General features: G+C 34.7%; 1 protein-coding gene across 1 annotated transcript; it reads left to right on the forward strand.

The window, feature by feature from the left end:
- On the forward strand, positions 1 to 27,123 carry LOC100718849 (vomeronasal type-2 receptor 116-like). Its single transcript, XM_063229116.1, has 7 exons — positions 1 to 10; positions 1,461 to 1,638; positions 6,688 to 6,976; positions 7,363 to 8,169; positions 22,598 to 22,825; positions 23,173 to 23,296; positions 26,195 to 27,123. Exons 1-7 carry the CDS (start codon positions 1 to 3, stop codon positions 27,121 to 27,123), a joined length of 2,565 nt encoding a protein of 854 aa, XP_063085186.1.
- The last annotated feature ends 509 nt before the right edge of the window (positions 27,124 to 27,632 follow it).

Consider the following 27,632-nt stretch of genomic DNA (forward strand, 5'->3'; position numbering starts at 1 on the left):
ATGTCACATGGTAAATGGGCAACATTTTAGGGCAGTGGAAAACAGCAAAGTCAGCAAGAAACTCTACATCTAGAAACTACAATTGTTGAGCCATTTAGTTAACTTCTAAATTTCTCAAGTGTATCAACTGTTGCAGTTATATACTTATTAATTTTAATCATGTGTTAAAAGTTTTTGAAATTCTGATGATTTTGCACTTAGAACCTAATTAAGAACATGAGATCAACATTTTGCAAATTGGAAACTATCCTCTCAAAATTTATAAACTTTAAATTTTTAACTTTATTTTTTGAAAAATCAATAACTCCTTGCATGTTTAACAGATTGTCTGATTGGGTTTACAAGTGTATAATCCAATATTGATAAATATACAATAGCTGAAGTCTAAGTTTACACTGAGGCTCATGCCTTGCACTGGATATTTAAATTTTGACATATACAAAATGGATCGGACAAATACACTATTACTCATAGTAATCTACTTGTTCTAAAAGTTCCACTGAGTGTCATGGCTGTAAATGCTCTCTATACTTCCCTACTCCTCAAAAATTTGACTGATGGTAAATACAGAAGTCATTTTCAGTTTTTCTCCACTGCTTGAAGATGAGGGGAAAAGAAATTTACCACATGGACGCATGTTCTCATAAAAGCCTAAATACTGGTGGAAGCCAAGATTGTAAGACTACATTTGGAATACTACAATATAATGAATCATGGAATGAAGATACTTGAAAACATTAAGCAGCAAAGAAATATGACAAATTACACAATTCAGAAATGTGTTATACTTCTGCAGTGGTCTCCAGTAACTAACTTGGGATTCTTGACTGTAGTACAATTATTTGTACCACAAGCAGTGAAGAGTGGGTGTGGCTGTCAGTTACAGTGTGTAGCTGGTACACAGACAACACAGTTCTGCCGAGAAAGTTTTGTGGCTGAAAATCTTAATCATGGGCCTATCATATGATACTCGTTAATCTTCCACTTTGTAAAGCACAATACCAGAACAGTAACATTAAATATTCTAATGCAAACAAATAGCAAATCTCTAATGGTACCTGCATGACTGACTTAATGACTAAGACTTAGGAACAAACCTGCCCAGGAGGAGGGGGTCCCTGGGGTGTTGCTATCACTGGAACTGAATTACATCATGGTGGCTCCAGGTGAAAAAAGTGACACTCAAGGATGCTTTCTGGCTGGTATTTTTCTCTAGGACACCACCCTCAGGTGTGGAGCCCAAGGGACAATGGTGGCAATCATCTCCAGGGACATAGAGCAGTCACTGGTGACAGGAATTGGGGCATCAGAGTGTCAACCTGAGTCAGACACAATGTCATGCTGAAGTACAGACACATAATATATTTACATACCTGTCCTGCATTGAATGTTTCCTCTTAACTCAGTCTAAAGCATTGCACATATGTATAAGATGTTGCCTTTGATTATTTTCTTCCTAGCCCTGCAGCTTCCTATCTTAGTGTGTTTTTTTGACAATGAAGCCTGCCTTCTACGAAGGAGCACCAGTGTGCACAAGGATGGAGATGTGGTGATTGGATGTTTTTTGTCTCTCTATTTCTATATCTACTATACTGGTATATTTCATATAAAGCCAACTCGAGAATTCTATTTCATCCAGTAAGCATCTTTGTTTATTTGTTTTGTTCTGGACACTAGAATAGATAATATGTAAGGATCTTCACATTGATGCATCAATATCCTCTATGGTGTTATCCTGTTCTGCTATGCACATATGTCCAACAGGCCTGACTATTTATTTTTCTTGTTCTTTTTAAACATATTTTGGAATGAGGAAGAAAATGTTCTTTTTGTTTCTTGTGTTCATAGCAAATTGTTCTGACTCTTGGATCCTGAAAGGGACCCCACTCTCCACCATATTCCATGGTCCATGTCCTTCCTCCTACATAGATAGTACTGCATGACATTAGGTGACGTTATTCATCACAGCTGAAATCCTTGGATTGAACTGAATGCTAAGTGGCTTTTGCCAAACATTCCCTAATACAATGAAGGGTTTGCTGATGTTTCTCTAACTATGCAAAAAATCCTTTACACTTTCACAAATTAGCTTATCATATTTCTCCCCCTTGTGCTTGGAGAAAATATTTCTTCTGAATATTCAGTAACTATTTAAAATACACTTTAGGGGGTAGGGATATAGCTCTGTGGCATAAGTGCCTACCTGGAAAGTGTGAGGTCGTGAGTTTGAACCTTGGTAACAAAAAAAAAAAAACAATTTAGGGTTCCACAGGGCTCCTGGGTCCAGAACAAGGCATAAATCATCTGTGAGACTTTTCCCTGCCAATGTGATTCTTCCTCAGTTGGATGCGTGTATCTGTGCCCAATTCAGGTCTCATGCCAAGCATATAATTGAATGACAGCTTTTACAAGGGTCACAGAATTCTAGCAAATGACTGGTGCTTTCGTGCGAAAAAAAGAGATGCCATTGGAACAGTAATAAATTGAGTCTTATAGAAGGTTTTTATTCCATAGTGTTCCTCTTGCAGCTGTCCTCATGAAGGATTAAAATTAAAAAAGAAAGATCATTCCTGGAGTGTCACAACCATGTTGTAAAAGCTAAATATTAGGATATTTGGTGCACAACCTGATATGAACAGAAACTCACTGTTAGCCTGGTCATCTCCCAAGAAGTTTCTTTCTTACCTGTCCAGAAGATACAGATATTTGTTCCACCAGGTGCGTGAGCAGGTCTTGGAGGCTACAGACTCTGTTTCTGGTCATGCAAAGTTAAGCTACTGTCACTTTTGTCTCAACTGGATTTTAATGGCCTTCACTGGTATGAGGATGTTAGGATCTCATCTGTAGAGAGGACACTCTGCCCTGACCTTCCCAATCAGAACCCAGAAAGACAGATGAAGAGACTACTCAGCACTGGAATTGGAATTTCAGGGCTGGAAGTTTCTACAACCTGGTGATGTAACTTTTTCTGTGCTTTCTCTTCTGTGTAATCATGTATGTGTTAACTAACAATTTATTGATCTTTGTTTTATTGGTTTTTTTGCTTGATGATAGAGGCATTTGTTTGCTGTGACATCAGGTCCCTACATTAGCCAGCTGTGACTGCAGTCTTTTTAAGACAACAACCTGAGCAGAGACAGTAGAATAAGGGAAGTGAGCCTTTTCCCTTTGCAAATAGGATCTCTACCTATTTCATACAGCTTATAACATCCAGAGGTTTGCTTATATTTTTATTCCTAGACACTTTCTAAATGTTTACAGAGTTTCCAAGACAGGGACTTACTGTGCAGACTATGCTACCAGCAAACTACTGGGCTCAAAGATTTCCTCTGCTGAAGCTTCTCTATCAGCTTGCATTATAGGAATTTCATTACAACTTGAAAATGTGTTTTTTTCCATCTTTGTCTAAAATGTGTGTTATTACTGATAGGCTTAATGTAGAAGGCTTGACTTTTGTTCTTACTACTAAATGTTTCTTGTTAGAAATAGATCAGAATATTTGGATGTTTTTACTAAGAGAATTCTGCTAAAAACAAACTAAACCCTATGAAAGGATTAATTACTCATGTCACTTACTGAAAAGATTAAAAAGGATTTTATTTGATCAGGATATATCCTTCAGTAGAGAATCCAATGGAATGTGGTTCATTTAGGAAAGTGGATTCTGAAAGGTGGATGGGGTAATGTGTGTCTAGTGCTAACCGGGAGGATGAAGGCAGGAAATCAGGGAGTGTAGCTAAAGCTGCCTGAGAATTCTAACTATAAAAATCCCAGTAGGATCAGACATCATCTGTGTACAGTGAAGAACTGATCAAATACCAAGCATTATCAGATTTCAAGAGTAGCTCTAGCATATAGGTTCTGCTTCTATTCCTGGGAGCAAAAGATAAGGTCCCACTCGTCTATTCTTCTTTACAGCCCCCTCATATGCTCAGAGAATCAGGCAGCTTTTATGCTGTACCACATGCTGTAATCTCTGTCTGTGGTGAAAAAAACAAGTGAAATTCAGAGCTTTTATGCTCAGGCTGATATATCTACCAGGAATGAGAGTTTAGGGACTTAAAAGATTATTTTGATTCTTAATAAAATCAGAAAGAAAAGAACTTTTGAAAAATAAAAATGCTCACATATAATCAAGTTACATATTTTATACCAAAAGAATCTAATTTTAATATTTTGCAGAATCATATTGCAAATGTAGTAGTCACAATATTTAATACTCTATTCTTGGCTTTTCTGCACATAAATACATTCAAGGTAGCATCATTGTGTCTCTGTTGATATTTGCATCAACTTTTTGTCCTTATACAACATAATATTATATAAATTCATGCTAATTCTTATACACACAAAATTTATATACTTTCAACCTATCATGTCAATTCTCACACTTTTTTGAATATTCCAACTTTTCCAATTAGTTCCTCTTTTCATTTAAGGAGGATAATAGATATATGATGTGTAGAGGAATCCTCCCTGATTAAATCTAGAGAATGTTCAAGAGTAAAATAGCTGTATTCCAAATTATCTATTTTATATTGTTATACACATGTTGTCAAACCACATCCTACAACAACATAATAAGCACTTTAAAACAGCCACTCAGGGAAGCAAAATTTCCATAACCTTTACACTGGACACTTGTCCTAAGTTGAGGTAAAAGAAATGGAAGCATTTTTATACACAGACATACACTTTATTAACATCTGGATTGATTATATTGTATTCATTATCTTAAGTATTTTATTTTATGACTTACCCTTCATTAATTTTTTGTCTTAGGAAAGGTCTTCCAATTTATAAAATAATTTTTACATATTAAGGAAAAGAAAATATTCTTGGTTAGGTATTTTTAAAATTATTTACTAGGCTTTTGTTATTGTAAATGGTTTTATATAAATCATGCTTAAACAGAAATTGATATGACCTCATAGGCTGGAAAAATAAACACTCCCGGTTTTCTTTTTCCTATTTGCAATGCATCTCAATTATAATTTTGAAAGTACATTTGTGTTGAGATTATTACTTCTACATTGTATTTACTTGGTACTTAAAATTTATTTAACCATTAATGTGTGTATTCACTTAATTTGTTTTCACATTAGTTTATTTTTGCTATCAATATGATAATTTAATAGAGAATTTATCAACAAATCTTGTGATTAAAAATGATAGATGATAATGAGATAGATACACAGCAAGTTATAAAAACATTATTTTTATGATCTGTTCCATTGATGCAGCTCTATCTTGACTTGCTTTTTCTCTAAATACCATGCTCCTTTTGTGTTCTGAAAGTTTCACTACTTTTCAGATTTTGAATATTTTGTACTAGTTGTGTAATATGTGCCATTCATATAAGATTATCACATCTTTAAATATTTATTAGTGACAACATTGATAGAAATTTTTAATATTAAAATTTGTGAAGTATTATTTTTAGTGCTCTTATCTCTTTACCTTATCTTTAGGGCTTTTAAAGAAGTCTTACTGTAAATTTTGTTAAATCTGTTGCTACACTATGTATGTTTATCGCAAAGGAGTATCATTTACCAGTTTTATATTGTAATTCTTTTTCACTCTCGTTTACTTAGATATGTTTGGAGCATGTACTAGAATATTTTTCTATTTTTTATGTGAATAATCATTTCCATAAATATGCTGGCTTTTCTCTTCAGTTCTTTTTTTCTCTACTAACTTGCTGAATATAAATTCTGTGACTTAGAAATTCCAGAGTAATAATAAGAGATTATGATGCTAACAAATAAATTCTGTTTTGGGAACTTTTTCAATGAAAACACTCGTGATATACAGCTTTTAAAAGATTTATTCCACAACAATGAAAGGAGATTGCACTGTGTCAGTAGCAATTTTACAGCTGTATTAACAGAAATCTCTCAGCAGGAGAAGGGTGCATGATTGTGTGATGAACTCCTAAAAGATCATGAATTTCTATGCCAGTGCTGACTCACTTTTATTCTTTAAGCAAATCTAAGATTTCACTTAAAAGAATTTTAGTTTTATCTTTAATTTTATCTTTAGTTATCACATTCAATTCTCTATATTGATAGGTGTAGTATAAAATGCCTCTACATATTATGTTACCCAAACATTGAATCAAGCAGATTAATGTATAATCAGATTAGTATTTCTTCACATGCATAAGCCTGAATAGCAATTTTGTTTTGGATACACTTAAATAATAATATTAAGGAAATATTTTTACCTAAAATGAAGCTTTTAAGCAGAAATGGATGCTTGTTAGTCCTGGACACCATATGTTACTCATAAATATATTATTTTTCTCCTTGGAAACTATAAGGTTATTTTTAAAGTATAACATTTTCAAAAGACCTGCATAGTTCAAGTATACAAATTTTATTCTGAATTTATGTAGCATGATCATGTTAATTGTATAACAAATATGACATTAATGAAGCAACTCTTCTGGAAATTTTGTAAGGCTACTAAGCCCCTTTATGAGAAATTCACCCCCATGATTCATTTAATTACAACTGCCTTCCAAAAGGTCAATCTACTAATATCACCATGTTCACACTTAAGTTATAAATATATGAATGTGTGGTTAAAAAACAAGCATTCAGGTCATAAATGATATTGTGCTGAATTGGAAGACATGTCATGGATTAAATCTTTTCCCTAAGGACCTGTGTGTTCTCCTTGCAGGCTTACACCTAGCAACTACCAGAACTACCTGGCTTTCACCTTTGCTGTAGAAGAGATCAACAGGAATCCTCATATTTTACCCAACGTTTCTCTGGGCTATGAGTTCCACAATTTCATTTACAGTCATTGGAGGATACTAGAGAATTCCTTCCTGTTGGTCACAGGACAGCATGAGATACCTAATTACACATGTAGGAAAGAAAATAAATGTGCAGCAGTATTGACAGAAAATCCATGGGATACGTCAGCTCAGATAGGACCACTACTGAAACTCTACAAATTTCCCCAGGTGAGGGTTTCCAGGACAGGAAATCATGGAAACATATGCAGGGAATTTCAGCTACCAGGAGCATAAAGGTTTAAAAATGACTGCATTTAGTGTCTTTCAAATGGTACAATGCACCAGAGTCTATACATAGAGACTTCATACGTTACACACAACTTCTTTTCCTTATCATTTTTTGGATCAAACATGCAAGAAAGAAGGAAAAGTATGTTTCTTAGATATCTGAATGATTTACTCATTTTTTTAAAAAAAATCTGCTATGGTAAATATTTAGAAAAAAGGGAGGAACACGTTTTTCTTCTAAAACTAGTACAGCATACTCAGTACACTTTAGAAATGCTCTTGCTTTCCATCAACACCAGTATTACACAATTTTCTCTGTATTTTAGGTTTACTATGGTTTGTTTGATCCTACACTGTCTGAGAGTGGCCAGTATCCTTTGCTCCATCAGGTCGCTCAAAAGGACACATTTTTGGCCTTTGCCATGGTGTCTTTGATGCTTCATTTCCACTGGACCTGGGTGGGCGTGCTCACCACAGAAGGCCATAAGGGTCTTCAGTTTCTCTCAGATGTGAGAACTGAGATGGACAGGAACAGAGTCTGTGTAGCCTTTGTGAAAATTGTGTCAAGTATCACTGTGTCATATTTCTCAGCCATGCAGAAACATGATATTCTGACTGCAGATACGTCATCAGTCAATGTGGTGGTTATTTACTATGACACTGATAGTCTAAATGATGTGAGCTACAACATAGTACAAAACTTAATGACATGGAAAGTCTGGATGACAAACTCACAATGGCAACCTGTCCTGGATGGAAGAAATTTCATACTTGACTCATTCCATGGGGTTCTTGTTTTTTCACACCACTTTCAAGAGATTTCAGGTTTCAAAAATTATGTCCAGGAAGCCACTCCTTTCAAATACCCAGAAGACACTTATCTCTTTTTGTACTGGTACAAGAATTTCCACTGCTCCTTCTCTGAGTCTGACTGTGCATTGGAGAACTGTATACCTAATGCCTCTCTAGCTTGGTTGCCTCCAAATCATTTTGACACAGCCATGAATGACAGGAGCTACAATATATACAATGGTGTGTATGCTGTTGCTCATGCCCTCCATGCAATGCTTTTTGCGGAAGAACAACGGCCATCAATGAGAAATAGACAAATGAAGATGTTTTCCCCATGGCAGGTAAGGTGTCTTCTCTGAATGGCATGCAGTGTCATCAAGGTGCATCTCTCCACTTATTTCATGTGCTTCACCCAACAATCTTAGGACCATTTCTAGAAAATACAAGGCATTATATATCACACTTATTGCTAACGAAGTATTTTTGAGTTGACTTGAAATTACACTCCATCAAGAACCACTGGCAAGGAGGAGGAACAAAAGGCAAGCTAATTGGCTTGATCTAAAAGATGTCAATGCCACATTCATGTAAGCATGTTCTTTGATTTTCTTAAGGACACGTGGGAAACATGTAGATACTTACAAATCTAAATTGGATTGGTGTGAGGGATTCACCTTAGGAGCATAAGCAACTGTCTAGCAAGTGCAGGGTCTTGAATACCTGCTAATAAAACAAAAAATCTTACCAAAACTATTTTGGGTTAAACTTGACAAGGCATGTAATTAAATTTTATTGAATTGTGCCAGGTCTTCAGCTATTGATGAACTCATTTTGTAGGTATACTCTATGGGTCAAGCACTGTATCGTCAGATAGACAATGGAAGTTGTGAGAAATTTTACTTTAAAGAGGGTAAAATGAAACTTAACAAAACAGAACCAAGAGTGTCAGAAGAAAACAATGGAAGTGACACAGATTTCAAAGCAAGACAACAGTAGATCTACAGTGGCTACCAAAATGTCACTTGTTTTCTTCTAAATAGTTGTCTGTATCTTCAAACACAATGAATTCATACAAAACAAAATGGTATAAAACTGATCGTAACAAAGTAATGAAGGCATACAGGCTTTCAAAACCAGACAATAGGAAAAGCAACAATGGCTGACATAATGTCTCTTGTTCTCTTCACAATAGCTATCCATACCTTCATGGATGTTTAAATTAAACAACACAAAATAGACTAATACAACTCTGAACAAAGAATAAATGCATTACTCAATTTCACAGCATGATGACACGGAATCAGCAATTGACACCATAATATCTATTTCTTCAAAGCAGCTGCTCATTTCATCATGCATAATATAATCCATTTGTGAAAACTATTTATAAGTTCTAGGGATGTATAACACTATACATGTATACCTATCCTTTTTGTATTAGAGAGAAAAACAAAACAAAGCAGATTACTAGAAAACAAAGAAACAAAAAAGACAAATAAATAATACAAAAGAGCCCAAAACAATAACAATATAAGCCTTCAAACAAGGTGGTAGGAACAGAAAAAAGGTGGCTGTTTTACCTAGTGGTCCTCAAGAGTTCCTCAGATCACCAGACACAAACATGCAAAATTATTCCAGTCTTAAGAATATAACTGTTTTGTCCCAAGAACTTACATATTTTATAGCACAGTCACCCTAGTTATCCTTTGTGTTTGTACAAATTTAGATATTTTTATTTTCCTCATTTTCCTTTTTCCTCCTTTTTCTTGAGATATTATTTCCCCTTTGAGCACATTCTTATCCTTTCACTGTATTTATAGGACATTTTTTATCTTAGGTACTCTTACATTTCTTACACTAGTGTGAAAATACAGTATTTTCACATGTGAGTTTGATTTATTTCACTTCTGGATATGGTCTCAAGTTGCATAGATTTACCTATAATTATCTCAATGCAGTAATTCCTTATAGCTGAGCAGTACTACATTTTACAAAAATACCACATTTCTTTATTTACAAGTGAAAAAAAACAAAACGTTATGAGGTTACCAGTAATACAGATTTACCAAATAAAATGCTAAGAAATCACTAGATAATAGATTTCATATTGTCATCTTAGAAATAGTTGTTTACATTACAGGATTAAAGCATACAAAGTGGACATTCAAACAGTGAGACTGCAAACAGTTGTGTTCAATGATCCAACAAAAACTCAGTAATATGATCATCTATCTTAACACACCTAAACACACTTGCAGTTGTATCATTTAGAGCACTTCATTTTCCTCTGTTTTCTACAACAAAATTTACACAGTTTGGGTTTTATTACTCCCAACATTCTTATTACTTTTTTGTAAGAGAATAAAACCAAATATGACAAAACAAAGCAGTCAGTCGAAACAAAGGATAGACATATCACATGATATAAAAACAGAATATAAGGTTATCAACAGTGTTTACCATAATGCCTCTTGCTTCCTTAAAAAGAATTGCCTATATCATTAGGTAAGATAAAATTGAACAAAACAGTACAGAACAAGACCAATAAAACCTAAACATTGAATTTTTTCTTTAATTAATACAAACATAAGAAATGACTAAATAATTTTTTTTGAAACAATAAGGGGGAGATTGAGATAAAACAGGACATAACAATATAACAATAGAGGTCACAGCATGACAGTTTCAATAACCTAGTACTTCAAAAATTAGGATATATAAATAGTAACTCTTTTCGATTTCCTATTAACTTGTTTTGAAGTCCTGTAGTACTCCCACGATCTTGTTTTGACTGATTAGACTCTGTTCCATTCTATATGATAGTATCAAGTTTGAAGACATAGGCAACTACTTTGAAGACAATAAGATTCACTAAGATACCCATTCTGGTTTGACTATTGTCTTCTTTGGAAGTCCTGTAATGTTTACAATGCCTAAGTTTTATTGGTCTTGTTCTCTACTGTTTTGTCCAACTTTATAATATCTAATAAGATAGACAATTCTTTTTAAGGAAACAAGGGACAACGTTGATAACCATTGTTGATAAACTTGTACTCTGTTCTACACCATGTGCTATGTCTATCCTTGGTATTGACTGACAGCTTTGTTTTGCCATATTTGACTGTATTCTCCCCCCCCCCAAAGAAAGTAATAAGCACTAAGGAGTAATAAAATCCAAGATGTGTAAATTTTGTTGTAAAAAAGAGAGGGAGGGAAAAAAAAAGAGCCCTAACGGATATAACAGCAAGTGTGTTTAGGGATGTTAAATAGCTGACTATATTAATGTTTTTGGAACATTGAACACAGCTGTTTGCAGTCTCCCTGTTTGAATGTCCACCTTGTGTTCTTTGATACTGTGATTTGAGGAACTGTTTTCAAGAAAATAGTGTGTAATCTACTAGCAGGTAATTTCTTACTGTTATGGTTTTTTGTTTTGTTTTGTTTTGTTTTGTTTTGTTTTGTAGTTCTGTATTGCGTGTACCCTTACGCCGCTTTGGTTTGTTTTGTGTTTTTCTCTTTTTCCTCTTAAATTAAAAAAAAAAACCTAAACATTGGAAACATTACAAGAATTCAAAAGAAGATAATAGTCAAACCAGAATGGGCATCATAGTGAATCTTAGTGCCTTCAAAATAGTTGGCTATAACCTCAAAATTGATACTATCAAACAGAACGGAACACAGTCTGATCAGTCAAAACAAAATAGTGGGAGTAATACACGGCTTCAAATCAAGTTAATAGGAAATCAAAAAAGTTACCATAATATATCCTGCTAATTTTTAGTTTTATTCCCTTAATTAAAATATAAATAACTTTTTTATTAATAAGAGGGAGATTGACATAAAAGAGGACATAACAACATAACAATGCAGGTCAAACCATGACAATTTCAGCAACCTACTGCTTCACCACAAGATAACCCTACTTAATAGTAGTTACTCTAGTGTCTCTTTCCTTGAAATTAAATATAACTTCATATACTATAGCATCAAACATATCAAGACAGTGTGAAAATATTCAAATGGATGAAAAAATTACAGGGTTATTAGAACCAGCCAACGGAAAATGAACAATGATTTCTATATTATCTCTTTGTCTATAAAAATGTTTTTTATACTATCACATAATAAAATCCAGTAAGATACAGCATGAAAAAACCAAGACAGAAGAGCAACAATTCGGGGGGACTTCAAAACTAAATGATATTAAATCATCACTACCTATTATGATGTCTTATTTTCTTCCAAATACTGTTAATTTCATTACAGGAAATAATATCAAATAGCCCAGAATAAAGCCATTCACATTAATGAGTTAAAACTATATAAGGCTTCAAAGCCACATAATGGGGATCATGATTACCACATATTTTATATATTTGAATCTTTTCTTATAATAAGGAAACTATTCAGTATTCATACATGTGAGTTTGATTTATTTCACTTATAAGTATGGTTTCAAGATGCATCTATTTATCTATAAACATCTCAATGTGATCCTTCTTTACAGCTGAGTACTACTCTATTATATAAAAATATCACAACTTTTTTATCTATTCCTCAGTTGATGGATACTTGTGTTGCTTCCAATATCTGGCGATTACAAATTGTGCTGCTGTAAACGTGGATGTACATATATCACTGTGGTATGTTGCTTTCAGTTCTTCTGGGAATATGCCTAGAAGTGGAATAGCTGGAAAAATGGAACTTCCCATCCCAGCATTTGAGAAATTTTCAGACTGACCTCCACAATGGTTACAACAGTCTACACTCACACCAAAAGTGCAGGAGACTTCCTTTTTCCTCACAGCTTCACCAGCATGTGTTGTTGGCAGTTTCCTTGATGCTGGCCACTCTTTCAGGAGTGAGATGGAATCTCGGTGCAGTTTTAATTTGCATTTCTCTAATAACTAGTGATGATGAACTTTTTGTCAAGTATCTATTTGCCATTTGTATTTCTTCATCTGCGAAGTGTGTATTCATCTCAGATGCACATTATTGGATTGAATCCTTGAATTTTGGGAGTCTGATTTTTTTTAAATCTTTATATATTTTAGAAGTCTTCTGTCTGAGGGAGAGTTGACTAAAATGGTTTCCCATTTTGTGGGTTTTCTTTTAACTATGCTGGAATTTTTTTGACATGCAGAAAATTTTAATAGGAGGTGGTCCCAATTATTGATTCTGGGAAGTATTTTCCATGCGGTTTGAGTCCTGTTCATGAATTCTCTATCTAACCCTAGGTCTTCAAAGTTTCTGCCCAATTTGTTTTACAATATATTTAGTGTTTCTGCTTTAATATTCAGATCTTTGATACATTTAGATTTTACTTTAGTACATGATGATAGGCATGGGTCTAGTTCTAGTTTTTGGGTTATGGAACAGCCAGTATTTCTAGCAGCATTTATTAAAGAGACTGTCATTTTTACACGGATCCTGTTTGGCCCCTTTATCAAAGATAAGGTGGTTGAGTGTGTTTGTAGTTGTGGTTGTATCATCTAATCTATTCCATTGATCTTCAGCTCTGTTTTGATTTCAGCAACGTATTGATTTTACTACTGTTGCTTTGTAGTATAAGTTCAAGTCAGGGATTGTGATGCCTCCTGCCTTGCCTTTGTTGCTTAAAAATGTCTTTGCTATTTTAGGTCTCTTCTTGCTCCAGATGAATTTTAGGAGTGATTTCTCTAGATCTATGAGGTATGTTGCTGGTATATTTATTGGTATTGCATTGAATCTGTGTAAGAGTTTTGGGAGAATGGCCATTTTCACAATATTTATTCTCCCTATTCATGAGAAAAGAATGTCTTTCCATTTTCTGAGATCATCTTCAATTTCTTTTTTCTGTGTATTATAATTTTCCCTGTGTAGGTCTTTCACTTGTTTTGTAAGGGTAATTCCTAAATATTTGGGTTTTTTGTTTGCTAGTGTGATGGGTGTGGCTTCACTTATTTCACTTTCTGTGATTTTCCTGTTAGTGTATAGGAATGCTATGGATTTTGAGTATTGATTTTGTATTCAGCTACATTAATGAATTCATTTGTTGTATTTAAGAGTCTTTCAATGGAGTTTAGGGGTCATCTATGTAGGGTATCACTTCATCTGCAAAAAATGATAATTTAACTTCTTCTTTTCCTAACTTTACCCCTTTTATTTCTCTCTCTTCTCTAATTAATCTGGCTAATATTTCCAGTACTACATTAAATAGGAGCAGTGACAAAGGAAATCCTTGTCTTGTGTGTGATTTTTTAAAAAAGACCTTCAATTTTTGGCCATTTATTATGATAATGGCTGTTGGTTTGTCATAATGACCTTTATTATACTGAGGTAAACACCATCTATTCCAATTTTCTGTAAAGTTCTTATCATGAATGAATGTTGGAACTTATCGAAAGCTTTTTGTGCATCTGTAGAAATGATCATGTGATTCTTACTTTTAGCTTTATTGATATGGTGGGTTACATTTATTGATTTACGTATGTTGAACCATCTCTGCATGCTTGGGATGAATCCCATTTGGTCATGGTGTATAACCTTCTTGATGATTTGCTGCCACCTATTTACCAATATTTTATGGAGGAATTTTGCATCTGTGTTCATTTGGGAGATTGATATATAGTTCTTTTTTAGTTGGGTCTTTCTTAGGTTTTGATACTAGAGTAATGTTTGCTTCCAGGAATGATTCAGGAAGGATTGTTTCACTTTCAACTTCATTCAAGAGTTTGAAGAGTGTTGGCAGTAGGTCTTCTTTGTATTTCTTGTAGAATTCGGCAGTGAATCCATCTGGGCATGGGCTCTCCTTTGAAGGTAAGGACTTAATTAAATTTTCAATTTCATTAATAGAAATTGGGTTATTCAGCAGATTTATAACATCTTGACCTAGCTTCAATACTTCATATGTTTCTATGAATCTGTCTATTTCTTCTGTGTTTTCAAACCTTCAAGAGTACAGGTTTTCAAAATAGTTATTGATGATCTTCTTATTTCTATAGAGTCTGTAGTGATTTCACATTTTGATTTCTTATTGCATATATGTGAGCTTTTTCTTCCCTTTTTTAAATAAGATTGGTCAGAGCCTTATCAATTTTATTTACTCTTTCAAAGAACCAACTCTTTGATTCATTGATTCTTTGGATTCTTTTCTTAGTCTCTATTGCATTGATTTGTGCTCTGATATTAATAATTTCCTCTCTTCTTTTGGCTTTGTGCGTGACTTGCTCTTCTTTTTATAGCTGTTTGAGGTGTAGCATCAGGTTACTTATTTGTACTTGTTTTATTTTCATGGTGTGGGTAGTCAGTGCAATAAATATTGCTCTGATGATGGCTTTCACTGCATCCCAGATTTGGGTAAGTTGTATCACAATTTTCATTTTCTAGTAGGAATTGTTTAATTTCTTCTTTAATTTGCCCTGTGACCTATTGATTATTCATGAGTGTGTTATTCGGTTTCCATGTGTTTCTGGGATTTTTGCAGTATATTTTGTCATTAATTTCTAACTTCATAGACTATGGTTCGATAACATGCAAAGCTTAATTTCAACACTTTTGCATTTATTTAAATATGCTCAGTGAGCTAATATAAAATCTATTTTAGAGAATGACCCATGAACTGCTGAGAAGAATGTGTATTCTGATGTCGTTATATGGAACACTCTGTATATCTCTATCAAGTCCACTTGTTCACATGTGTGATTCAGTTCTGTTATTTCTTTGCTGATTTTCTGTCTGGTTGATTTGTCCTTTTGTGTCAGTGGTGTGTCAAGCTCTCCTGTTACAATTGCATTGCTGATAATTTGATTTTTTGTTTCTCTTAATACTTGCTTTACATAACAGGATGCTATGGAATTTGGTGCATACATATTTCAGATAGTTATCCCTTCCTGTTGAAGTTTTCCCCTAATGAGTATGTAGTGACCTTCTTTGTCTCCTCTGATAATTATTGGTTTAAAGTTCACTTTGTCAGAAAACAGAATGGCTACTCATGCTTTTGGGGGGGGGTTCCTGTTGCATGAAGTATTGTCTTCAATCCTTTAATTTTCAGTCTGTGAGTATCCTTCTGGGTTCGATGGATTTCTTGTAGACAGCATATGTTTGGATTTTGTTTCTTGATCCATTCTGCCAGTCTTTTTCCTTTAATTGGTGCATTGAGACCATTTACATTAATGGTTATAACTGTTATGTGCTGCTTTATTGTTGGCATGTTATCTTTCTGCTGTTGCATCTTTTTCTTTCTGTTCTGTTTAATTATCTGCTTTCCTAAATGTATCTAAATTGTCTTTCAATATTTTTTGCAGGTTGACTTGGTGATCATGAAGTTGTTCTTTGTCATGGAAGTATCTTATGTCTCCATCGATTTTGAAAGATAGTTTTTCAGGGTACATCATTCTAGGTTGGAAATCATTTTTCTTTAGAATCTGGAATACTTCACTCCATATTCTTCCCGACTTTATTGTTTGTGCTGAGAAGTCTGCTGTGATTCTGATAGGTTTTCCTTTATAAGTGATCTGTTGTTTCTCTCTGATAGCTTTTAATAATCTATTCTTGTGTTGGGTTTCTGGGATGGTGAATATTATATATCTGGGTGTAGTTTTATTTTGGTTATGACTATTTGGAATTCTATATGCTTCACTGAACCTGATGTCAGCTTCCGATCTCATGCTTGGGAAATTTTCAGCTATTACTTCTCTAAATATCCTCTTGACATCCTTTATGTCATCCCCTTCTTTTTCATTAATCCTTATCAATCTTATGTTGTTTTTCTTTGCATCATCTTGCAGTTGTTGAATTGTGATTTCCTACCTTTTTGCTATTTATAAAAGATTTTTCTTTTCCTGTTTACTAGCTGCAATCCTTTCTTCAGGGTCTGAAATCCTATCTTCACTTTCGTTGATGTGGTTTTTACAGCTTTCAGTAGAACTTTTGATTTCCTGTATATCTCTGTGCATCTGCTTTATGTATTCTATTTGTTTCTTATATTGCTCATCTAGGAATTCTATCTTTTGGTTTAGTTCCGCCAATTTTTTAACTGTGTTTTTTTAGATATGTTCAGCACCTTTTTCATTTCTTTTGTCATGTCTTCTTTTACATGGGAGATTATTTCTAATTTGAATCCCTTTAAAGCTTCCCAGAGTTGCTTGTTTATTCATCTATTTGCCATTAGTATTTACTCATCTGAGAACTGTATGTTCATCTCAGATGTTCAATTTTGGATTGAATTTTGGGAGCATGATTTTTTTAAAACTTTTTATATGTTTTCGACAGAAGTACTTTGTCTGATGGGCAGTTGACTAAGATTCTTTTTAATTCATGAGTTTCCTTTTTACTCTGTTAGAAATTTCTTTCAACATGCAAAATCTTTATGTGATCCCAGTTATAGGTTCTAGAAAGTATTTCCTGTGCGGTTTGATATTTGTTCATGAATTTTCTACCTACCCCTATGTCTTCAAGATTTCTACCTATATTTTCTCTTTTAATATTTAGATCCTTGATCCATTTTGACTTTAGTACATGGTGATAGGCATGGGTCTAGTTATTAAAGAGACTATCTAACTTCCAGTGAATGTGTTTGGCCCCTTTATCAAAAATAAAGTGACTGAATGTGTTTGTAGTTGTGGTTGTATCTTCTACTCTATTCCACTGATCTTCAGGTCTGTTTTTACTCCAGTACCATGCAGATTTTATTATACAAGCTTTGTAGTATAACTTCAGGTCAGGGATTGTGATGTTTCCTGCCTTGCCTTTGTTTCTCAGAATTACCTTTGTTGTTCTAGGATTTTTCTGGTTCCAGATGAATTTTAGAAATGATTTCTCTAGATCTATGAGGTATGCTAGTGGTATTTTCATTGGAATTGCATTAAATCTGTATTACAATTTTGGGAAAATGGTTATTTATACAATATTTAATCTTCCAATCCAAGAACAAGGAAAGTCCTTCCATTTTCTGAGATCCTCTTCAGATTCTTTTTCAGGGTATTATAATGTTCCTTGAATAGATCTTTTACTTCTTTTGCTAGATTGAGTCTAAGTATTTCATTCTTTGGATGCTATTATTAAGGGTGTGGCTTTTCTTACACTCACTCAGTGAGTTTCTTGTGCATAGGAATGCTATTGATTTTTGAGTATTGACTTTTATCCAACTACATTATTTAATTTATTGAATATGCCTATGAGTCTTTCAATGGAGCTTTGTGGGTCTTCTATGTAGAAGGGGTTATCTATGGGGGTGATCTGCAAATAATTATAATTTAACTTCTGTTCTTATCCTTAGTCCATTTATTTCTATCTCTTATCTAATAGCTCTAGCTAGTGTTTCCAGCACTCTTGAATAGGAGTGGTGATACTGCATATCCTTGACTTTGTCCTGATTTTAGAGTAAAGACTTTCAGATTTTGGCTGTTTAATATGATACTGGTTGTTGGTTTGCCATAGATGGCCTTCATCACACTGAGGTAAACACCATCTATTCCAATTGTCTGTAAGGCTTCTACCATTAATGAGTATTTAACTTTATCAAAATCATTTTCTGCATTTATAGAAATGATCGTGTGATTCTTATTTTTGACTATTGATATGATGAATTATATTTATTGATATGAATATGCTAAACTATCCCTGCATTCCTGGAATGAATCCCACTTGGTCTTGGGGTATATTCTTGATTTGCTGCACACTGTTTGCCAATATTTTATTGGTAATTTTTGCATGTATGTTCATTAGGGAGATTGGCCTATAGTTCTCTTTTGGGGTAGGTCTTACTCTGGTTTTAGTGTTAGATTAATACTTAGTTCCTAAAAGGAGTTAGGGAGAATTGTTTACTTTTCAATTTCTTTGAAGAGTTTGAGGAGTGTTGGCATTACGTCTTCTTTAAATTACTGGTAGATTTCCTCAGTGATTCCATCTGGACGTGAGCTTTTCTTGTTGGCATGTTTCTGATTACATTTTCAGTATCATTAGTTGAAATTGAGTTATTTAGCAGTTTTATGTCCTCTTGATCAAGCTTTGGTAATTCATGTCTCTAGGAATGTGTCCTTTTCTTCAGTGTTATCAAGCCTATGAGATTAGAGATTTTCAAAGTAGGTATTGATGATCTTTGTTTCCAAGGATCGGTAGTGATTTCTCCCTTTTCATTGCTTATTGCATGAATTTGGGTTTTTTCCTTCCTTTTTAAAATAAAATTGGCTAGGGCCTTATAATTTTGCTTATACTTTCAAAGAGTAAGCTTTTTCATTAACTGATTTTTTGCATTGTTTTCTTAGTTTGTAAAATCAGAGCATTGATTTCTGTGTGATCTTTATAATTTCCTCCCTTCTTTTGACTTTAGGCTTGATTTGCTCTTCTTTTGCTAGACATTTCAGATGTAGTGTCAGGTTATTTATGTTTAATCGGTTTTCCCGATGTGGGAATTCACTGCAATAAATTTTCCTCTGAGGACTGCTTTCATTGCATCCCACAGGTTCTGGTATGTTGTATTTGTATTTTCACTTGCTTGTCAATATTGTTTAACTTCTTTAATTTCCTCTGTGATCCACTGATTTGTCAGGAGTGTTTATTTAATTTCCACTGATTGTGAGGATTTTGCCATTTTTTGCCCATTAATTTCTAGTTTCATTGTGCTATGAATCAAACATACATGGCATAATTTCTATTCTTTTGCATTTACTTAAGCATTGTTTTGTGGACTAGTATATGGTCAGTTTTAAGAAGTGTCCCATGTGTTGCTGAGAAAAATGTATATTTTGGTGTTATTGGTTGGAACACTCTTTATGTCCAACAAGTCCACTTGTTCACTGTTGTGATTCTGTTCTCTTATTTCTTGCTGGTTTTCTGTCTAGTTGATCTCTTTCTTTGTGTCAATTGCATACTAAATCTCCCATTATAATCGTGTTATTGCTTATTTGATTTTTTATTTCTGTTGATATGTTTTCTATAACTTGATGTTCTGGAATTTGATACATAGATATTTAAGATTGTTATATCTTCCTCTTGAAGATTTTCTGTAACTAGCATGTAGTGACCTTCTTTATCTCTCCTGATCATTCTTGGTTTGAAGTTCATATTGTCTATAAACAGAATAGCTACCCCTGCTTTTTTTGGGTTCCTGTTGAATTGAGTATCATTTTCCATCATTTCAATTTCATTCTATGATTTTCTCTTTTGGTTACATGGGTTTCTTTTTTTTTTTTTTTTGTCTTGTTCATTTTTATCGGTACTGGGGATAAAACTCACAACTGCCTGATTGCAAGGCAGGCACTTATGCCACTGAGCTAAGTCTCCAGCCCCGTTAGATGGGTTTCTTGTCAACAGCATGTTATTGGATGTATCGCTTGATCCATTCTGCCAGTCTGTTTCTTTTAATTGGTGAATTGAGACCATTTGCACTAATGGTTATAACTGATATATAAATATGTATTGGTATTTTTTGACATATTACCTTTTTCCTGTTGATTCTTTACCTTTCACCTCTATTTAATTGTTTGCCTTGCTTAGTCGTTTTTTCATATGTCTATCTAGAATGTCTTTCAATATTCTTTGCAGGGCTGGCTTGGTGGGCGTGAAGTTCTTCAGATGTTCTTTGTCATGAAAGTATCCTATTTTTCCATCCATCTTGAAGGACAGTTTTTCAGGGTACATCAATCTGGGTTGGAAGTCATTTTCTTTTAGGATCTGAAATACTTCAATCCATGCTTTTCTTGACTTCACTGTTTGTGTTTAGAAGTCTGCTGTGATTCACAGCTGTTTGCAGTCTCTCCGTTTGAATGTCTACTTTGTATTCTTTGATACTGTGATTTGAGCAACTATTTCCAAGATGATATTATGTAATCTATTAACAGGTGATTTCTTACTGTTATGTCTTTTTTTGTAGTTCTGTATTATGTGTAACCTTACACTGCTTTGTTTTGTTTTGTGTTTTTCTCTTTTTCCTCTTAAATAAAAAAAAAAAGAAGTCTGCTGTGATTCTGATAGGCTTTTCTTTATAGGTGATCTGCTTCTTATACAATCTTTCAATACTCTATACTTATGTTGGATTTCTGGAATGTTCATTATTGTAAGTCTGGGTGTATTTTTATTTTGCCTATGGCTATTTGGAGTTCCATAAGCTTTGCTTATCTGTGTCTCAGTTTCCTTTTTCTTGTTTTGGAAATTTTCAGCCATTACTTCTGTAAATAGCCTCAGTATCATTTCTTTGGTCACTTTCCTTTTCATTTATACCTATCAATCCTGTGTCATTTTTCTTTGAATCATCTTGCGAGTGTTGAAGTGTAATTTCCAGATTCCTTGTTATTTTTAAAAGATCTTTCCTTTCCTGTTCACTAGCTGCAGTCTTGTCTTTAGGGTCTATCTTCATTTTCATTGAGGTGGGTTGGCCAAACTTGATTCAAGATTTCCTGCACACCTCTATGAGTCTGGTTCATACAATCTGTTTGTTTCTTATATTGTTCATTCAAGGTTTCCATCTTTTTGCATTGTTCCTCTATTTTTTATCTTTCTTAGATATGTGGTTAAGCATTTCTTTCATTATACTTATCATTTCTTCTTTTACCAGCAGATTATTTCAGATCTGAGTTCTTTTGTACTTTTCAATTTTTCTGTCATTTCAGGAGTTTCAGGTATGTGACTTACTTTTTCTTCTGTTTTCATGTCTCCTAGGCTTGCTTGGAGTAGGCTGAAGGTTTGAAATTGCATTTTTCTCTTTCATTTTATCATATTCCCATGTTCCCTTAGGGAAGCTGATAGCAAGCTGTCACTTTCTTTCTTGGTTGAGAATATCTATTCCTATTGCATGGAATTTCAATGGTTGAGTTGAAGTCTTCAGACAGACTTAATCAGGTGGCTCCTGGCTGCTTGGTGTCACCAGGTGTGGTCTTACCAGCCTCAGAATGATGTGCCAAAGCTTTGCTGTATAATGGAAATCACTGCATGTCCTTTTGAATAACAAGGTGGAGCGCAGGTGGCAAGGGGCCACTCAGGTGTTGCTGAATGGGGCCAAACAGGCCTGGAGGGACCTTCCACTCCATCCTTCACCGAGGTGGAATGCTTGGTAAGGCCTTGCCAGTCTCAGAGCAACAAGCTAAAGCCTCCCCATGGACTAGAAATTGCTGCACACAATTTCAGCTCATGACATGGAGTATAGGTGGCTGCAGGCTACTCAGGGGCACTGGACTGGACAAATGGTTTGAGAGAATTCTCAGTGCATCCTCTGGTCATATGGGATACTGTAGGGTTTTATCCATCTTGGAGCAATGTGTCAAAACTTCTCTGTTGGATGGAAATTGCTGCACACACCATTGGTCATGCAAGGTGCTGCTGGCCAGTTGGGGGTCATTTGGGCCTGCAGGCCCAAATAGGCCTACAAGGACTTTCCAGGCTGTCCTCTGGTGATGTGAGACTCTGGGTGAAGCATTCCCCATCTCAGAGCAAGTTGCCAAAGCATGGTAAGCAGATGGAATTTTGTGGGCCCACTTCCAGCTCATGAGGCTGAAGGCAGGCTGTAAGTTCTGAAATTTAGAAGCTTCAGTTTAACAGTTAATGTTTTTCCCCAACCCAACTGTACATACTATTTAAATTTGAATGGAAGAAATTATTTTTCTGAAGTTGAATGGTGTTTCCTGACTATGGTACATTTTAGTCCTTCAACATTCACCTGTTCCAATTTAATTGATACGATTGCTTAAACGGTTCTGAGTAAAGGGAAATTAGTGACACTTAGGACCTTCCTTGCATTCATATTTTTGTTTGTATCTTGGAGCCCTGTTAACATAGGATGTTGTGTGTTTTTAGCTGAATCCATTTTTGAAGAACACCCAATTTTCCAATTCTGCTGGAGACCAAGTGAATTTGAACGACAGAAGGAAACTGGATTCAGAGTATGACATTCTCAATTTTTGGAATTTTCCAGAAGGCCTTAGACTTAAAGTTAAAGTGGGAACATTTTCTTCCCATGCTCCACGTGGTCAGAAAATGACTTTATCTGAAGATATGATAGAGTGGTCCACAGGAGTTACAGAGGTATGTTGGACCTAATCATGATGCACTTCCTTAAGCACAAGTGAGCTAAAGCTCTCAAAGGTTTTGTGCTTCCAATTGTCATCAAGTAACAATCATCTGTGGACATTGAATAACTTAAAATAAAATTTTAAATTTTTAAATTTTAAAAAAGATTGTTTATATGTTTTCTAGTGGGTGGGAAATGAATGCATTTACTTTATTTTTGTAAGTATGTGTTTCATAGTATGAGACAAACTTGGCATGAGGATTCAATAGTTTTGTTTATGTAGCTATGAAAATAAATTTTTTCTCAAAATTCTGAAGTAAGTAAAATTCTAAGAAATTACCACTATACATTCTTGCCTTAGATTCCCCTCTCAGTATGCAGTCAGAGTTGCAGTCCTGGATTTAGAAAAAGCCCTCAAGAGGGAAAGGCTGCCTGCTGTTTTGATTGCACCCCTTGTGCAAACAGTGAGATCACCAATGAAACAGGTAGGAGCGTGTCCTGTGGACACATACTCAATCCACTTTTCACTCACTCTGCCCCTTCAGGTAATGGGAAAAAATCTCATAGAGGACACCAATGACACAGAGGACACTGATTCTTCCTTCGCTTATCAAATGATTTGTTTTATTCAGTGCTATTACCTGGTTGGAAAACGAATTTTTCCTTTTGAAATTCACTCTAATTCATTTTCTTTTTATTACATACTTTTTAATCTTTTTTCCATTACTGGTCATTAAACCAAACTGTGCTCTATCAATGCTCCATATTCCCAAATACTGTTATTTGATATTATGTGACAGAGTATCACTAATTAGCCTCAGGCTGCCCCCAAAATTTGAAAGCCCTGTCTGAGTTCACTAATTCTCTGGAATAACACTTATGTACTGCTACATCTGGCTAAACTGATACTTTAATTTTTCTCAGAAAACTTAGGCAGATCAATTTGATTTTGGATATTTTAAAATTACAGTTTTAGAAGGGATAAATGACAATTTTCAGCATCAACTCTCAACTGTGCACATGTTTAACAGAAACAGCATTTAATCTTGGTGCTTGGAGCACCCCAGGCATAGCAAAGGCTAGAGACATAATCACAGATTTGAGAATATAATACTAAAGAAGCAGAATGTTCCTCTCAACACCTATGTAATCTACCAATACATGCATACATTGATGACGGTTAGGATCACAAATAATTTGTAGAATAAAGCCTACATGATTGCCTACTTCAAACTAAACCAAGGAAAAAGTGTTTGAGTGGCTGTTTTTATCCAGAGAGTAACAATCACAAATCCCTCTGGTCCAACTTTGTAAGGTATAAGGCACTGAAGACAAAGAACACAGGAAGACTGTAGTGCATGCTGAGTTAACAGTCCAGACAGTGGGTCAATTGATGGTTACTAGAGCAGGAATATGGTTTAGAGGTTTTACAATATCCTAATTTGTGACTCATTGCAAAATGTGTCAACGATGGGGTTTTTTGGTCCTGTACACTATTTTGTAAAGGCCAATGGTACACTTCAAGAACATACAATTAGTAGAGGAATGAGAAAAATGACAGAGAATAAAGGACATGAAAATTGGAGGAAATTTCTTAACATGCTTTAATAAGTGTCCAAAGTGTTCTTGTCATGAGTGACCTGCTACTGCATACTGTATTTGTACCAAATAGAACTATGATTTAATAAAAAGCATCAGTAAATACTTAAGAGATATGCTTTGTTAAATCAAGTAATAATAAAAACTAATGCTAAGTGCAGACATACTAACAAGTGCAGGCTTTGTGGGCCTGACGTGATCAACAGTTCACACATATTTTTTAGGTCAGCAGCACAACATTGTTGAACAATTTGTAGATCAAAAACCTAATCCTTTGAATTCAGCAAAACAGTCCTTTTCCAACTTCTAGACTGCAGTTGTTTAAGTAAGTATCGTGGCCAAGGATGAAATTCTTCTTAAAGTAACACTCACCAAAGTTGGAGCCAATGGACATCTGACAGCAATTTACATTTTGATGGCCAGCTTTCACAAAGTATTTATCCAAACTTCAGTTAATTCTAACACTAACTCATGGTAAACAGGATGGTAATTCTTCAAACCACAATTTTAAAATAACAGAAATGGACAATTAAGTTCATTTCATCAAAAACCTTTGCTCAAACATTGCTCAAAGAGCTTGAAAAAATGTTTTCAGTTAACTGAGGTTTGAAGAGCTTTGTGCACCTTCTGATATTAGAAAGAAAGATAAAGGAGAATATTACCTACCAGTTAAGAAGTAGGAGAAAAGTCTCTAACAATTGCTCAAAATTAGTGTTATGCTATCCTATAGTACACTTTACAATTTGTAGTGCATTAGCAAGAATGAGATTAGAACTTTCTGGGTCATAATGTGCCAGCCATGATGATCAACGTCATGATTAATGCAGTGAAGAAAACTAACAAAAATATGTATTAGAAATAGAGAAACACGATAATAAGATTTTCTAGTGATATTAGTTAACTGTAAAATTTATGTCAATGCATAAATTTATACTGAAATTCCTAGTTATTCAACACAAGGCTATTACAAATAAAACCTGTTTCTACACCTTGATCATAAAGTATTCATATGTAAAATCTTGAAAAATGATTTTTCAGCACTTCAAAATCACTAAATATGTAGTACATAAGCTGTAACGGTTTGGCAAGATGCCCAAATCAAACTATAGAAACACCCTTTTGAAAATAAAAATGTAAAAGTGATTGCAGCAAACACATAGATGTAAAGGGTCAACAATGGAACAAGTCACATTTAATATATTTCCAAACATGTATTTTCCTGGAACACAGTAAATAATGTTGGCTTCCTAATATGAGATTGTTAATTGAATATCTGGGGAAGCATTTATAACAATTTCAGTTAGATCAAATAAGGGAAGTAAGTAATAAAGGTTGATCCTCTTTTACTTGTACAAAGAGTGTTTTATGGTTATGCCACATTATAAATGATAGTAAACAACAAATAGGATTACTTGGGAATTATTCTCTATATACCATCCTTTAATTTTGTGCTTGTAATACAACGGAAGCATGAGGTGTGGTGATACTTGCTTGGTATCCAGGTTTCTGACAGGCTGAAGCTAAAGGATTAGAACATAAAACTGACAACATAATGACTTAAGTAAATTTTCTTCTCAAAATACGAAAACTTAAAATCATTATAAATATACCTCATGGAAGTTTCTGAGCTCAGTCCCACACTGTGAAAAAAGAAAGAGAAAGAAAAGACAAAACAAGAAAAATATCAAAAAGCCACCATTTAGTTCAAGTCCACAGAGTTCCTGGGGATGGGACTGTAAAAAAGATATGAAACAAAGACAAGTAACAATTTTAATTTTTTCTAGATATGGAACAGTGTGTAAAGTGTCTAGGTCATCAATATGCCAACACTCAGAGAAACCAATGCTTGCGTAAAACTGTGACCTTTCTGGCTTATGAAGATCCTTTGGGAAAAGCTCTGGCTGGCACTGCCCTGAGTCTCACTGCCCTCACAGCTGCTGTCCTTGGGCTCTTTGTGAAGCACCAAAACACTGCCATTGTCAAGGCCAACAACAGGACTCTCAGCTACATCCTGCTCATCTCTCTCCTCTCTTGTTTCCTCTGTTCCTTGCTCTTCATTGGCCAACCCAACACAGCCACCTGCACCCTCCAGCAGACCACATTTGCACTTGCATTCGCTGTGGCTGTTTCCACGGTCTTGGCCAAAACCATTACCGTGGTGCTTGCATTTAAAATCACTGCTCCAGGCAAGAGGATGAGGAGGTTGCTGGTATCTGGGAAACCAAATTTCATCATCCCCATCTGTTCCCTGATCCAACTCACTCTCTGTGGCTTCTGGATGGGGACAAATCCACCCTACATTGACACAGATGCACATGCTGAACATGGCCACATCATCATCGTGTGCAACAAGGGCTCCCTCACTGCCTTCTACTGTGTCCTGGGATACCTGGGCTCCCTGGCTCTGCTCAGCTTCACTGTGGCTTTTCTGGCCAGGAACCTGCCTGACACCTTCAATGAGGCCAAGTTCCTGACGTTCAGCATGCTGGTGTTCTGCAGTGTGTGGGTCACCTTCCTCCCCGTGTACCACAGCAGCAAGGGGAAGGTGATGGTGGCCATGGAGGTCTTTTCCATCTTGGCCTCTGCTGCAGGTCTGCTGGGATGCATCTTTGTCCCTAAGTGTTACATTATTTTGTTAAGACCAGAGAGAAATTCTCTTACCGGGATCAAGAATAATATACTTTCTGTGAGAAAGGAGCCTTCTTATCATTAAACATGTTTGTTTTCTATTATAACTTGGGATCTTGAAGTCAAAACTGAGCAATGTGTGAAGTCAGACAATGTATTCTATTATATGCGATTTAGATCCTTAGTAGAAACTATAGTCCTCATCTGTTTCAATTGAATTATATTCTAAATATTTTATTTCAAGCTATATCTTGTCTTCTATGTGCTGATTATAGTACATTTTAGTAGTTGTGTGCATATTTGTCTTCTTTCAATTCTCTTTTTCAATTAGTTGCATTACTTTTAAGTGTCCTATCTTGCATAGCTTTTAAGATCCAACAAGTGACTGGTTATTTGAAGTATAAACACTATTGATTTTATGATGCTAACGTATTGAATTTGTAATCTACTTTGAGAAAAATCTTGCAGATATGCAGTACAATGTTTTCAACTTCCACACTTGTATTTCTTTGTATCCTAAATAATTATTGTTGATGGTGAGGTAGAAATGTGTATAATGCACATTTTGAATTATATATATATATATAGATACTT

The sequence above is a fragment of the Cavia porcellus genome, unplaced genomic scaffold (assembly GCF_034190915.1).
Source record: "Cavia porcellus strain 051 isolate PalLab524CR breed Dunkin Hartley unplaced genomic scaffold, mCavPor4.1 scaffold_17, whole genome shotgun sequence".
NCBI lineage: Eukaryota > Metazoa > Chordata > Mammalia > Rodentia > Caviidae > Cavia > Cavia porcellus.